The sequence below is a fragment of the Dipodomys spectabilis genome, unplaced genomic scaffold, assembly GCF_019054845.1.
Source record: "Dipodomys spectabilis isolate Male_0828 unplaced genomic scaffold, ASM1905484v1 ptg000424l, whole genome shotgun sequence".
Taxonomy (NCBI): Eukaryota; Metazoa; Chordata; class Mammalia; order Rodentia; family Heteromyidae; genus Dipodomys; species Dipodomys spectabilis.
The window spans coordinates 369,843-385,376 of NW_024871101.1; the positions used below are offsets into that span (position 1 = coordinate 369,843).

Consider the following 15,534-nt stretch of genomic DNA (forward strand, 5'->3'; position numbering starts at 1 on the left):
TTACTTGAATTCAGGAGATTGAGACCAGCCCAGGAAACATAGCTAAACCTGGAATTAAAAAAAGAAGGGGACCAGGCGCTGGTGGCTCATGCCTGTAATTCTAGCTACTCAGAAGGCTGAGATCTGAGGATTGCGGTTCAAAGCCAGCCTGGACAGGAAAGGCTGTGAGACACTGATTTCCAATTAACCACCAGAAAACCGGAAGTGGTGCTGTAGCTCAAGTGGTTGAGCTCTCGCCTTGAGCTGAATGAGGTACAGCGCTCAGGCCCAGTGTTAAAACCTCATGACGGACAAAAAGAGAGAGAGAGAGATAGAGAGAGAGAGAGAAGGGGTATGCTGGGGGGGAGGGGTAAGAGGGGGGAAAGGAAGAGAAGGAGGGAAGGGAAGGGTACAAAAATATTTTTCATAAAAATGTTTTCCTGTTTAAAAATTATCTGAACATGTAATCTTGACATTATTGTGATTGACTTTGAATGTTGTGCCTTTTTTTTGCTCAGGGCCTCACACTCTTCTTTAACTTATTTAGTCAAGGCTCTACCACTTGAACCATACCTACACTTTTGTCATCTTATTAATTAATTAGAAATAAGAATCTCTGGGATTTTCTTTGTCCTGGCTGGCTTCGAACCACAAGTCTCAGATCTTAGCCTCCTGAGTAACTAGGATTACAGGAATGAGCCATTGGTGCTTGGCTACATACCACATTTTAAAGGAATGTTTTCCAAATGGGCACCAGATTTAGCATGTATTTAAAATTAGATACCCAATGGATTCTTGCTCCTTATATTTTAAGTGTATGATTCATTATATTGGAACTGGAACATTTTATGTGCCCTAAATTAGATTCTTATGGAAGTCCTACCTTATCTAAACTTTACTTTTTACCTATTTACTCTTTAGAGATTTCAAAAAGTGTTTGTGGATTTTTAGTGAAATATAGAATTTCTTCCTGTATATATACTTTATTGTGTCTATAATGTTCTCATCTATAATTCTTACTAAATCTAGTACACATTGGCTTCAGTTGGCCTTGTTTCTGTTGCCAAAAATTGACTACTTGGCACAATCTGATTTTTTGTTTTGTTTTGTTTTGGGTCCGGTTGTGGGGCCTGAACTCTGGGCCTGGGCGCTGTCCCTCAGCTCTTCAGCTCAAGGCTAGCGCTCTACCACTTGAGCCACAGCACCACTTCCGGCTTTTTTCTTTTTGCTTATGTGGTGCTGAGGAATCGAACCCAGGGCCTCAGGCATGCAAGGCAAGTGCTCTACCACTGAGCCACCTTCCCAGCCCCCACAATCTGATTTTTTAAAACTTTATTCTTTTTTTAAAAATTGTTGTTATAGCTGGGTGCCAGTGGCTCACGCCTTTAATCCTCAAGAGGCTGAGATCTGAGGATCACGGTTCAAAGCCGTCCCGGGCAGGAAAGTCCCTGAGACTCTTATCGCTAATAAACCACCAGAAAACTGGAAGCGGCACCGTGGCTCAAGTGGTAGAGCACTCACCTTGAGCTGAAGAGCTGAGGGACAATGCCCAGGCTCAGAGTTCAAGCCCCATGACCGACAAAACAAAATTGTTATTATAAAGATGATGTGCAGAAAGGTTACCATTTCATAAATCAGGTAAAGAGTAAATATCTTTTTGGACAGTATCAACCCTTCCCTTGCTCTCTCCCAGTTTTTCCCTCCCATCTATACCCACAAGTTGTATAGTAAATTTTCAATGTAGTGTCTAGTGAGTACGTAATCTGATTCTTGAGGTTTGACATTTTTCCTTAATTCTAAAGTCATGTGAAATGTGATATTCATATGTGGGCAGTTTTTTTCCAGATTGGCAGCTGTAGGTAATTAGTTATGGGGCTTGAACTCAGGGCCTGGGCATTGTCCCTCAGCTTTTTTGCTTAAGGCTAGTACTCTACCAATAAAGGAAAAAAAAAAAAACTTCTGTTTCCATTTCTTGGAGTTCATTTTGAAAAAGCTGTAGGTAATTTTTTTCCAAGTCTTGAGTTTTACATTCACCTTGGCCATTGAGGACAAAATTAACTTTGGATCCATTTGCCTATTTGTTTGGGGGAAGGCAGTGTTTCTCATTTGTTTACTGTACATTCTGACTAGCTAAGACGATGCTGCTCATTGTGATTAGGAAAGCTTTATTACCCGGTGAAATATACCTTCTCCCAGAGGCATTTGTGTATATACTTAGACATATTCATGTGCTTTAAAACTAAATCTTTTGTACTTATCATCTACCTTGGTCTAACTCTGGTTTAGCTCTTCCATTGCTTCCTTCCCCCATTTCCAAACTCAGCAAAGATATGGTTTTATTTAATTTTCTTTGCAGAGTGAGCTGAGTTGAACCCTTCAGTCCTAAAGCTTTAAATGAGTTGTGTGACAGTGTGACAACTGTACTTATCCTCAAATGAAACCAATTCACCTCCTCACTTGGTTTGAGAGACCAGCTGAATCTTACTAATTATAGAGTACTGTCTGTGCTAATTATAGTAAAGCTATTATAACTATCAGGAGATAGTTCACATAATTTTTCTTTCTTGTCCTTTAAAAAAATTTGGTGACATTAGAGTTTAAACTCAGGACCTTGTGCTTGCTAAGCAGGTACTCTCACCACTTGAGCTATGTCCCCAATGTGTGTGTGTGTGTGTGTGTGTGTGTGTGTGTGTGTAAACTCAGGACCTTGTGCTTGCTAAGCAGGTACTCTCACCACTTGAGCTATGTCCCCAATGTGTGTGTGTGTGTGTGTGTGTGTGTGTGTGTAAACTCAGGACCTTGTGCTTGCTAAGCAGGTACTCTCACCACTTGAGCTATGTCCCCAATGTGTGTGTGTGTGTGTGTGTGTGTGTGTGTGTGTGTGTGTGTGTGTGTGTGTGTGTGTGTGTGTGTGTGTGTGTGTTTAGTCTCCTGAGTAGGTAGGAGTACAGGTGTGAGGCACCAGTACTGGGCCTCAACTTCTTCTTGCTTTAGTTTTTTTTCATACAATCTTGCATTTTTTGTCCAGGACTGGTTCTGAATCACAATTCAGCATAGCTGGGATGACGGGTATTGACTAATATACCCAGCTTATTTGTTGAGATGAGGAGTCTTGTCAACTTTTTGCCAAGAATAATCTTTTTTTTTTTTTTTTGTCGGTTGTGGGGCTTGAACTCTGGGCCTGGTGAGCTACAGGGCCACTTCTGGTTTTCTAGTGGTTTATTGGAGATAAGAGTCTCACGGACTTTTCCTGCCCTGGCTGGCTTTGAACTGCAATCCTCAGATCTCAGCCTCCTAAGTAGCTAAGATTACAGGCATGAGCCACCTTCACCTGGTAAGCCTAGAATAATCTTGTAACTCAATATTCTTGAACTCCTGGTAGCAGAGACTACAGCTGTGTGACAATACACCCAGATTAGTTCACATAATTTTTCTTCAAATGATTTAGTTCCTTACTGTCCACTTACAACTAATATATTTTCTTTCTTTCTTTTTTTTTTTTTTTTTGTCGGTCATGGGGCTTGAACTCTGGGCCTGGGCACTGTCCCTATTCTCTTCAGCTCATGGTGAGCAAGCTACCGCTTGAGCCACAGCACCACTTCCGGTTTTCTGGTGGTTAGTTGGAGATCAGAGTTTCACGGACTTTCTACCCAGGCTGGCTTTGAACCGTGATCCTCAGATCTCAGCCTCTTGAGTAGCTAGGATTACAGGCGTGAGCCACCGGCGCCCGGCTAACTAATATATTTTCTGAACCTACCAGCTCCCTACCTAGCAAAGTGTTTTAGGAGAATGTTTGTGATAACATATACATTTATAACCGTAGGGGTATGTTCTACTTTTCTATTTGTACATACACTGCTATTTCCCAAAACAGCCTACTTGCTATTTCCACTGCAGCTCCCAGAATTCACTGCTACCTAGTAAGGTCTGATTAGTCAGACAAATACAATTGGACATTGATTCAATAGTAAAGGAAGAATGGCAGTGATATAATGTAAAACCACTTTGTGTTACCAATAGTGATTTAAACAAATGTCAGAGATACTGCATGGTCATTATAATTTGATTGCTTAACATGAAAAGAAACACACTTCTGCCTTTCCCAGCTCTGCCTTTCCTCCTCTTATCAAAAACTTTTATGAAATTGGTATGTTTGTGACTTTTCTTCTTTTTTTTTTTTTGGTGCTAGTCCTGAGGCTTGAACTCTGGTCCTGGGTGCTGCCCCTAAGCTTTTTTGCTCATGGTTAGTACTCTACCACTTGAGTCACAGCTCTACTTCTTTTTTGTGATTAACTGGAGATGAGAGTCTCATAGACTTTTTTGCCTGAGCTGGCCTTGAACTGTGATCCTCAGATCTCACCTTCTTGAGTAGCCAGAATTACAGGTGTGGACCACCTGTGCCCAGTGTTTGTTCTGTTTTGAGTAGGGATCTCACTATATAGTCTGCACTGGCGGTAAACTCACTATGTGACCTTGAACTCCAGTTCCTCCTGCTTTGGCCTTAGAAGTGCTGAGATTATAACCATGCTCCAATATGCCATGCTGTAATTTTTTTTATTAATAATTTTGTGATTTTTATTAATAATTTTGTATTTTTTTTCTTAAGGTCCCTCCAATTCAATTTCAAAAATGTAGATTTGTCTCATTCTAGGCACCATTTAGAAAATGGTCTTGTCCAAACATAATTTGTAGTCAGAATGTAGCTCAACATGAATATATTTATTAATATATAAATAGTGATCACTTACAAATATGAAAATTCTCTGGATCATAATTTCTGAATCATAATTAAGGTTAATGTACAAACAGTTTAGAAAGCAACCTTTGGCGATCCATGTTTTGACTAAGTCAAGGAGCTTTTGCTAGTGTTACAAATGATGTGATATAATTGTGCTGTTGAACTGAATGAGGTTGCTTTATCGAAAAGTGCAACAGTGGAGCAAATTAAAGCTTTAATGTAAAAAGCACAAAGAGAGAGGTGTCCAGAAGTCTCTACTTTTGGAGTAAATAGAATATGATTATTTACCTTTGCAGCTTTACCATTTAAAATGCACTTTGGAAATTATGTCTTAAATTGTGCTGTGAATGGGTGTGCTGTTCTTATTTGTCCTGCTAATATTAAGACTGTAGACATTAAAGGGATTAACCTGAAGTTTAATTTCATCATCTCAGCAGACTGTTCAAAGGAAAAAGAAAATGGGCAGATAATATGAATGGTTGGCTTCTTTGAAGCGGAAATTTAAAAACAAATTTAATTAGATCCAAGTACTAAATGACTCCAAAGGTTAATGCTGTGTTAACAAATTACTTTGTTCCCGAAACTTACAATGCTGGATCTTTTTTTTTTCTGTTTTTGTCTTTTGCACAGATAAACACTGCAGTTTGTTCTCTTTATAGATACTGTTATTATTTTTTTTTCTGGTCATGTGGCCTGAACTCTGGGCCTGGGCACTGTCTCTCAGCTCTTCAGCTCAAGGCTCTACCACTTGAGCCACAGCACCACTTCCGGCTTTTTCTGCTAATGTGGTGCTGAGGAATTGAACCCAGGGCCTCATGCATGCAAGGCAAGCACTCTACCACTGAGCCATCTTCCCAACCCAGATACTATTATTTTTAAAAAATTAAATTTCTCCTTCAGACCAATAAATACATTCATTGCTAATATTAAATAGTTTATTATTATTATTATTATTGAAAAATCCCCCTTCCAAAAGAAACTGGTTGTCCTGTATATGTAGATGTATGTGTGTATGTATGTATGTATGTATGTAGTCTTTCCATAAATACTGTGGATATAGAACTGTGTGTGTATGTATATATTTGATTGTCTTTTTTAAAGTAAAATTGGAAGCACGCCACATCTATTGCTCTGCAACTCACTTTTTTTTTTTTTGTCGGTCGTGGGACTTGAACTCTGGGCCTGGGCGTTGTCCCTCAGCTCTTCAGCTCAAGGCGAGCGTTCTACCACTTGAGCTACAGCGCCACTTTCGGTTTTCTGGTGGTTTATTGGAGATAGGAGTCTCACGGTCTCTCCTGCCCGGGCTGGCTTTGAACCGCTATCCTCAGATCTCAGCCTCCTGAGTAGCTAGGATTACAGGCGTGAGCCACCAGCGCCCGGCTGCAACTCACTTTTTTGTTGTTGTTGTTGGTCGTGGGGCTTGAACTCTGGGCTTGGGTGCTGTCCCTGCGCTCTGCAGCTCAAGGCAAGGGCTCTACCGCTTGAGCCACAGCGCCACTTCCGGTTTTCTAGTGGTTTATTGGAGATAAGAATCTCAAGGACTTTCCTGCCCGGGCTGGCTTTGAACTGTTATCCTGAGATCTCAGCCTCCTGAGTAGCTAGGATTATAAGTGTGAGCCACCAGCGCCTGGCTAGTACCCTACTTTTTTTTTTTTTGTCAATCATGGGGCCTGAACTCTGGGCCTGGGCACTGTCCCTGAGCTCTTTAGCTCAAGGCCAGTGCTCTACCACTGGAGCCACAGTGCCACTTTCAGCTTTTTCTGCTTATGTGGTACTGGGGAATTGAACCCAGGGCCTCATGCATGCAAGGCAAGCATTCTACCACTGAGCCACCTCCCCAGTCCTCATAACTTTTTTGTGTGTGACTGTCTTGGTACTTGAACTCAGGGCCTTGGCCCTATACCTGAGCTTTTTTGCTCAAGACTAGTGCTCTGCCACTTGAGCCAGAGCTCCACTTCTGGCTTTTTGGTGGTTAATTGGAGATTAGAGTGTCATTGACTTTCCTACCTGGGCTGCAATTGAACCAATGCCAGTTCTCAGATCTCAGCCTCCTGTAGCTAGGATTACAGGCATGAGCCTCTGGCACCTGGATAATGCTAGCTTTTAATTGAATTTAATTTTAGAAGGACATAAGTAACATTTTACTAATGATTAGTCCCTTCTCTCTACCCAGGTCCATTTTTCTATACTCTAGAAAAGCTTTCCCATGAATATCTTCCATGCTTGATCTGAGAAGGGAAAAAGGGAAGTTGTTCACAGAAAAGCTATGAAACTTGGCACCAGTGAAGATTTTTATGGACACTGTCCAAACATGGTTCTTATTCTGAAGCTGTGAGACACTGACACCTGGCTAAGGGTTGGTTCTTTTTTTGTCTGAGTCTGGAACTTGCACTTGGTATCTGACACTTGCTTTCACTCATTGGCTGGCACTCTACCATCTATGCCATGCCTCAGGTTTCCATCCCTGCCTTTTGCTGTTTTGGAAATGAACTCTCCTGGACTACTTTGCTCAGGCTAGCTTCAAACTGTGACCTCTGAATCTTAGTGTCCTAAGTAGCTAGGATTGCAGGTGTAAGGCATTGGTGCCTGGCTTATGTAACCTCTGAGTCGGTGGAATGTAAAGGGTTGGAGTAAATTTCGAATAGAGATGGTGGGAAGTAGTGTATACTCTGTTGTGAAATTCTAGGGTGTGTTTGGCATGCGCATGTTGCAAATACCTGACTGGTACTACAGTCACGTAGGCCTACATATTGTTTTATCTTCTAGGTAGACACATCTATCTATCTATCTATCTTTCTTTCTTTCTTTCTTTCTTTCTTTCTTTCTTTCTTTCTTTCTTTCTTTCTTTCTTTCTTTCTTTCTTTCTTTCTTTCTTTCTTTCTTTCTTCCTTCCTTCCTTCCTTCCTTCTTTCCTTCCTTCCTTCCTTCCTTCCTCTCTTTCTCTCTTTCTTTCTGAATAGTGAAGATGAAAACGCCCTAGAAAGACTCCATGATATTGAATCATTTATGTCATTCTTCATTTGGTATTCTTAATTCCTGTATCATATAATTTAATGAAACTAACTTCTGAAATTTTCTTCTGAAAGGTTTCATTAGAAGAAAAGAATGCAACTATTATTTATGACCCTAAAATACATACTCCAAAGACTCTACAAGAAGCCATCGATGACATGGGCTTTGATGCTATTCTCCAGAATTCTAACCCACTCCCAGTTTTAACTAATACTGTATTTCTGACTGTTACTGCTCCACTGGCTCCACCGTGGGACCATATCCAAAGTACATTGCTCAAGACCAAGGGTGTGACTGACATTAAAATTTCCCCTCAGCAAAGAACTGCAGTAGTGACAATAATCCCTTCTATAGTGAGTGCCAGTCACATAATAGAGTTGGTTCCTGACCTCAGTTTAGATATTGGAACTCAGGAGAAAAAGCCAGGAATCTGTGAAGACCCCAGCATGACTCAAGCAGGTGAAGTCATGCTGAAGATGAAGGTGGAGGGTATGACCTGCCACTCATGCACAAGCACCATTGAAGGAAAAATTGGGAAACTGCAAGGTGTTCAGCGAATTAAAGGTGATTTCTTCACTGCTTTTTTTAAATCGATTGTTTTGTAAGGCTTTGTTTTCTGTGTTTTTCTTTTTGTGTTAGTACTGAGGCTTGAAATCAGGGCCTGGGTACCTGTCCATTAGCTTTTTCACTTAAGGCTGGTGCCCTGCCATCTGACCTACAACTTCTGGTTTTGGTGGTTGACTGAAGATGAGTTTCTGCTGGGTCAGGCACCGGTGGCTCATGCCTGTAATCCTAGCTTACTCAGGAGGTTGAGATCTGAGGATTATGGTTCAAAGCCAGCCCGGGCAGGAAAGTCCAAGAGACTCTTATCTCTAACTAACCACCAGAAAACTGGAAGTGGTGCTGTGGCTCAAGTGGTAGAGCGCTAGCCTTGAGCTGAAGAGCTGAGAGACAGTACCCAGGCCCAGTTCAAACCCCACGACTGAAAGAAAAAGTGTTTCTGTCTGAGCTGGCTTCAAAACATAATCCTCAGATCCCAGCTAAGATTACAGGCATGAGCCACTGCTGCCTGGCTTCATTTTCTGTTTTTTCACTTTTTGCTTTCTTCCCAGGTATAGGTTTCAACTTTGTGGGACTTGTTGCCTTATTGGAGTTTGAGGCATAGCATATTCCCAGTATTAATGGCAATAAAGTTAATGATTATAATGAGAGTCTTGGATTTTAGTTTAGCAGAAAAAGCTAAAAGCTGGGGTGGTGACTTAGGGAGTTCAGACTTTTTTTTGTTGGTCGTGGAGCTTAAACTCTGGGCCTGAGTGCTGTCCCTGAGCTTTTCAGCTCAAGGATAGTGCTCTACCACCTGAGCTACAGTGCCAGTTCTGGTTTTCTGGTGGTTTATTGGAGATAAGAGTTTCACGGGCTTTCTTGCCCAGGCTGGCTTTGAACCATGATCCTCAGATCTCAGCCTCCTGAGTAGCTAGAATTACAGGCATGAGCCATCAGCGCCCGGCAGGGAGTTCAGACTTTTTACCACATCATGCCTAGGATACTTACTCAATTTGTTTTTACTTAGGCAACTGGAAACTTAGAGACTATAGAACAGTGGTCACACCTTTTACCTATTTCTAGCATGTTTACTAGTTTCACGTCTTATGAAAAAAATCCAAAATGATTTTAAGAAAAGCTGATGTGAAGACAGACAATGATTCTGAAGTGGCCTGGGATGATATGAAATGAAATAATTATGTTTCTTTCTATTAACTAGTCTCCCTGGACAATCAAGAAGCTACTATTGTTTATCAGCCTCATTTGATCACTGTAGAGGAAATAAAGAAACAGATTGAAGCAGCAGGCTTCCCAGCATTTGTCAAAAAACAGCCCAAGTACCTGAAATTGGGAGCTATTGATGTCGAGCGCCTAAAGAACACACCAGTGAAATCTCCAGAAGGATCTCAGCAAAGGAGTCCCTCACACACCAGTGATTCTACAGCTATTTTCATCATAGATGGCATGCATTGTAAATCATGTGTGTCAAATATCGAAAGTGCTTTCTCTACACTCCAATATGTAAGCAGCATTGTCGTTTCTTTAGAGAATAGGTCTGCCACTGTAAAATACAATGCAAGTTCAGTAACTCCAGAAACTCTGAGAAAAGCAATAGAGGCTGTCTCACCAGGACAATATAGAGTTAGCATTGCAAGTGAAGTTGAGAGTACTTCCAACTCTCCCTCTGCCACTTCTCCTCAAAAGACACCTTTGAATACAGTTAGCCAGCCTCTGACTCAGGAAACCCTGATAAACATTGTTGGCATGACTTGTAATTCCTGTGTGCAGTCTATTGAGGGGGTCATATCAAAAAAGCCAGGTGTGAAATCCATCCGCGTCTCCCTAGCAAACAGCAATGGGACTGTGGAGTATGATCCTCTACTCACTTCTCCAGAGACCTTGAGAGAAGCAATAGAAGACATGGGATTTGATGCCACCTTATCAGGTAATTACCCTTTTTCTCTTTGATTTACCAAATGCTCTTTGATTTCCATCCAGTAAGATGGAAAACAATGTGGTACTTTGGCTTTTAATAACGAGAAAGGATTCATTCCACTTTTTACAAGTAAGTCCCAAGAAGGTAATCCATGTATGGTTCATGTAAGGATGTTTGCAGAATTTGTTTTAGTTTTTTAATAGTGATTATTTTTGTGTGGTATGATAAAGTCTGTTCTTTTGGTTTCTACTGTGTTTTCCTGTGTATTTTAAGATTGAAAAAAAAAAAACTTTTGGTGCCAGTAATGAGGTTTATTCAAATTTAGGGCCTGGTGCTCTCCCTTAGCTTTTTGGCTGAGAGCTGGTGCTCTACCACTTTGAGCCAAAGCCCCATTTCTGGCTTTTTGTTTTTGTTTTGGGTCCGGTCGTGGGGCCTGAACTCTGCTCCTGGGTGCTGTCCCTCAGCTCTTCAGCTGAAGGCTAGCACTCTACCACTTGAGCCACAGCACCACTTCCAACTTTTTTTTTCTGCTTATGAACCCAGGGCCTTATGATGCAAGGCAAGCACTCTACCACTGAGCCACTTTCCCAGTCCCCCCATTTCTGGCTTTTTCCTGGTTAATTGGAAAGAAGACTCTTCTCTGCCCAAGCTGGCTTTGAACCATAGTACTCAGATTGCAGCCTCCTAAGTAATGAGTTATAGGCATGGTAAGCCACTGGCACCTGGCTAAGGTTGTTTTTATAACAAGCATGTGTGTATGTGTTTATATAATGGGGAAGAAAATGTTATTTTAAAAAGGAAGGTAAAAATAAAATAATACAATTTTAATTGTGATTTTAAATTTTGGCATTCAAATTCAGCTGATTCAGATTTGTCTGAAAGTGTTCATATCTCTTATAGCTCTTACTTTTGAACTGGATCAAAAATGTTTATTTACTGAAATTTGCCTATGTAAGCTAGTTCTTCCTCCCTCCCTCCCTCCCTCCCTCCCTCCCTCCCTCCCTCCTTCCTTCCTTCCTTCCTTCCTTCCCTCCCTCCTTCTCTCCCTTCCTTCCTTCCTTCCTCTTTTTTTTTTTTGTCAGTCTTGGGGCTTGAACTCTGGGCTTGGGTGCTGTCCCTCAGCTCTTCAGCTCAAGACCAGTGCTCTACTGCTTGAGCCAAAGCGCCACTTCCAGTTTTCTAGCGGTTTATTGGAGATAAGAGTCTCACGGACTTTCCTGCCCGGGCTGGCTTTGAACAGTGATCCTCAGATCTCAGCCTCCTAAGTAGCTAATAGGCGTGAGCCACTGGTGCCCGGCTCTCCCTCTCTCTTTTTTTTTGGGGGGGGGGGGGTCTGGTTGTGGGGCCTGAACTCTGGGCCTGGGCGCTGTCCCTCAGCTCTTCAGCTCAAGGCTAGAGCTCTACCACTTGAGCCACAGCGCTACTTCCAGCTTTTTTCTTTTTGCTTATGTGGTGCTGAGGAATCGAACCCAGGGCCTCAGGCATGCAAGGCAAATGCTCTACCACTGAGCCACCTTCCCAGCCCCTCTCCCTCTCTTTTGTACCAGTACTAGAGCTTGAACTCGGCCTAAGCACAATCCTCTAGCTTTTTTGCCACAGTTCTACTACTGACTTTTTGCTGGTTAAATGTAGATAAGAGTCTCACAGATTTTTCTGACTTTGAATGACAATTCTCAGATTTCAGCCTCCTGAGTAACTAGGATCAGGCAGGCATGAACCACCAGCTCCCAGCTGAACTAGTTGTTTTGAGCTAGAATTGAATCTGGCCTTCAACTAAGCAGAAGAATTGTCTTTCTGGGCATAGTCATGCAAATCTGTAATTCTGGGAAGCAGAGACAGGAGTATCATAGGTTCAAGGCCAGCCTGGGCTACATAGTGTGTAACCTTTGCTATTCTAATTAGAATGCCATTATCAAATACTATTGTTTTTCTTTTGTCGGTCATGGGCCTGAACTCTGGGCCTGGGTGCTGTCCCTCAGCTCTTCAGCTCAAGGCTAGCGCTCTACCACTTGAGCCACAGTGCCACTTCCAGCTTTTTTCTGCTTATGTGGTGCTGAGGAATTGAACCCAGGGCCTCATGCATGCCAAGCAAGCACTCTACCACTGAGCCACCTTCCCAACCCAGTATTGTTCTTTTTTAAACTCACAAAGCTGAAGAAAAATTTTATTAATGACATGTCTAATTATAGTGGATGAATGTCCATGAGAAACAACCCAGAGACATTAACATTTTTGTTGTTGCGATTGGTCATAGGGCTTGAAAACAAGGCTTGGATACTGTCCCTGAGCTCTTTTGCTCAAAGCTAGAACTCTGCCTTGAGCCACAATGCCTCTTCCATTTTTTAAGTGGTTGATATTTCACAGGGTCTTTTCTGTCCAGGTTGGCTTAAAAACGCAATCCTCAAATCTCAGCCCTCTGAATAGCTAGGATTACAGGCATGAACTACCAGAGCCAGACTTGTTTTTTTGATTTTGAGTTGTTTCTACTCTCTGGCTTTTATAAAGAATGCTGCAAGCCGGGAGCTGGTGGCTCACGCCTGTAATCCTAGCTACTCAGGAGGCTGAGATCTGAGGATCACGGTTCAAAGCCAGCCCGGGCAGGAGAGACCGTGAGACTCCTATCTCCAATAAACCACCAGAAAACCGGAAGTGGCGCTGTAGCTCAAGTGGTAGAGCCCTCGCCTTGAGCTGAAGAGCTGAGGGACAGCGCCCAGGCCCAGAGTTCAAGCCCCACGGCCGACCAAAAAAAAAAAAAAAAAATGCTGCATTCATAGTATACATGTTTTTACATGAATATATGTTTTAAAAATTGCTAGTCATATGGTAGCTTTCCAGCCCCTGCCTTAGCTATTTTTATATTAGGGTCTTTCAATTTTCTCCAGTCTCACTTGGACTTTGATCCTCCTTTTACATTTTCTGCATAGTTGAGATAACAGATAAATCACCACATCCTGCTTTTTATGGAAATGGTATCTCATGGATTTTTATGCCTGAATTGGCCTTGATCCATGATCCTCCTGATCTTCACCTCCTGAATAGCTGGGATTACATGCATGAGCCACTGCACCTGTTTTAACTTTTTGAGGAAATGGCAGACTGGCTTTCCAGAATAACTGTGTAGACTTTTTATTTAATTATATTAATACTTCTTTTTTTTGTCAGTTGTGGGGCTTGAACTCTGGGCCTGGGCTCTGTCCCTGAGCTCTTCAGCTCAAGGGAGTGCTCTACCACTTAAACCACAGTGCCACTTCGGTTTTCTGGTAAAATTGGATATAAGAGTCTCACGGACTTTGCTGCCCAGGCTGGCTTTGAACCACGATCCTAGATCTCAGCCTTCTGAGTAGTTAGGATTATAGGTGTGAGCCACCAGCACCCGGATTTTATATTTATATTTCTTTTGAGACAGAATTTCAATATCTAGTTCCAGGATGATTTTAAATTCATTGTATAGTTCAAGGTGGTTTTGAACTGATAATCCTCTGTGTAAACCTCTTGAGTGAATTTTCTATAGTGTAGACAGTCTCAAAGGCCAAGATTCTTTTTTTGTTTGTTGTAGTTCTTTCTTTCTTTTATTTTCTTTTTTATTTGTCAGAGACTGAGACTCAAAGTAGGTATCTGAAGCTTGCTTTCAAGGTGGCTGGTGCTCCAGGATCCAGGCTACGCATCCAAGCCCAAAGACAGAGATTCTTATCCTCTGAAAAGAAATATGTAGGGGGCTGGGAATGTGGCTCAGTGGTAGAGTGCTTGCCTTGCATGCATGAGGCCCTGAGTTCAACTCCTCAGCACCACATAACCAGAAAAAGCCAGAAGTGGTGCTGTGGCTCAAGTGTTAGAGCGCTAGCCTTGAGCTGAAGAGCTGAGGGACAGTGCCCAGGCCCAGAGTTCAGGCCCCATGACTGACAAAAAAAAAAAGATATGTAGTTCTTTATTAGAAAAGTTAGAGCCAGGCGCTGGAGACTCACGCCTGTAATCTTAGCTACTTAGGAGGCTAAGATCTGAGGATTGGGGTTCAAAGCCAGCCTGTGCACAAAAATCTGGGAGACTCTTATCTCCAGCTAACCACTAGAAAACCAGAAGTGAAGCTGTGGCTCAAAATGGTAGAGTGATAGTCTTGAGTACAAAAGCTCAGGGACAGTGCCCAGGCTCAGAGTTCAAGCCCCATGACCAGCAAAAACAAACACTTTTCACAGATGAATTATACCAGTATCCCTTGGCTGGTCATTAGAAATACAGACCTATTGAATCCAAATATATATTTTAATTGTAATGAGTTTTCCAGGTGGTTCATGTGTACATTAAAGATTGAGAACACTGGTCTAAATAATTAGTCACATTAACTTCTGTGGAGAAAATCTCTGAATTAAAGCTAGAAGTTCCTGAATTTAGAGAAATGGTTTAGCAGTGCTTGGAAGTGTAGTTTGTGGCTCATGACAAAGTGGCAGGTGGAAAATAATGCCACAAGTGAAATTCATCTTTTCCTTCTCAGCAGACCTCAGTGAGCCATTGGTAGTGATAGCTCAGCCCTCATCGGAAATGTCACTTTTGCCTTCAGCGAATGAATCAGATAAAATGATGACACCAGTACACAACAAGGAAGACACAAAGGCTTCTTCTAAGTGTTATATACAGGTCACTGGCATGACTTGTGCCTCTTGTGTAGCAAACATTGAACGGAATTTAAGGCGAGAAGAAGGTAAGCAACTCTTAAAGTTTGTTGTTTTGTGTATTTATTTGCATACTTGCCCCTTTGGTCTCTTGTTTTTGAATTTATATTTTTATTGTTATTAGAAAGGTTGATATACAGTTACATAAATCAGGTAAAGAGTACATTTCTTTTATTCAGTGTGTGTGTGTGTGTGTGTGTGTGTGTGTGTGTGTGTGTGTGTGTGTGTGTGTGTGTGTGTGTGTGTGTGTGTGTGTGTGTGTGTGTGTGTGTGTGTGTGTGTTAGTCCTACAGCTTGAACACAGGCCTGGGTGCTGTCCCTGAGTTTTTGTGGTTAAGGCTAGCACTCTGCCCCCTGAGCCATATCTCAGGTTAATTGGAGATAAGAGTCTCATGACCTTTCCTGTCCAGGCTGGCTTTGATTGGCGATCCTCAGATCTCAGCCTCTTGTGTATCTAGAATTGCAGGCCTGAGCAACTGGCTGAAACATAGTGTATTATTGACTTACACTTAAATGTTTTGAAACTTTATACATCTGCACTCATACAGACTTTCTAGGATAGCTCCATAGTCATGTTAATCATATAGTGATAACGTAATTATGTTTAATGAGATCAAAGTCTTATGCTTGGTACTGAGGCTGTGCAAAGTGTCTTAGTGATA

The 15,534-nt window shown here is 41.9% G+C and overlaps 1 protein-coding gene across 3 annotated transcripts in view; it reads left to right on the top strand.

Annotated features, from left to right (window-relative positions):
- Nucleotides 1–15,534, top strand: part of Atp7a (ATPase copper transporting alpha) — a 114,201-nt gene that overhangs the window by 50,492 nt on the left and 48,175 nt on the right. For 2 of the 3 annotated variants that reach the window (XM_042668248.1, XM_042668247.1), the window contains exons 3-5: nt 7,804–8,293; nt 9,492–10,217; nt 14,695–14,901. In XM_042668248.1, coding sequence (XP_042524182.1) covers nt 7,804–8,293; nt 9,492–10,217; nt 14,695–14,901 — 1,423 coding nt within the window. The remainder of the gene's footprint in view (nt 1–7,803; nt 8,294–9,491; nt 10,218–14,694; nt 14,902–15,534) is intronic. The other variant, XM_042668250.1, reaches the window with a different exon arrangement.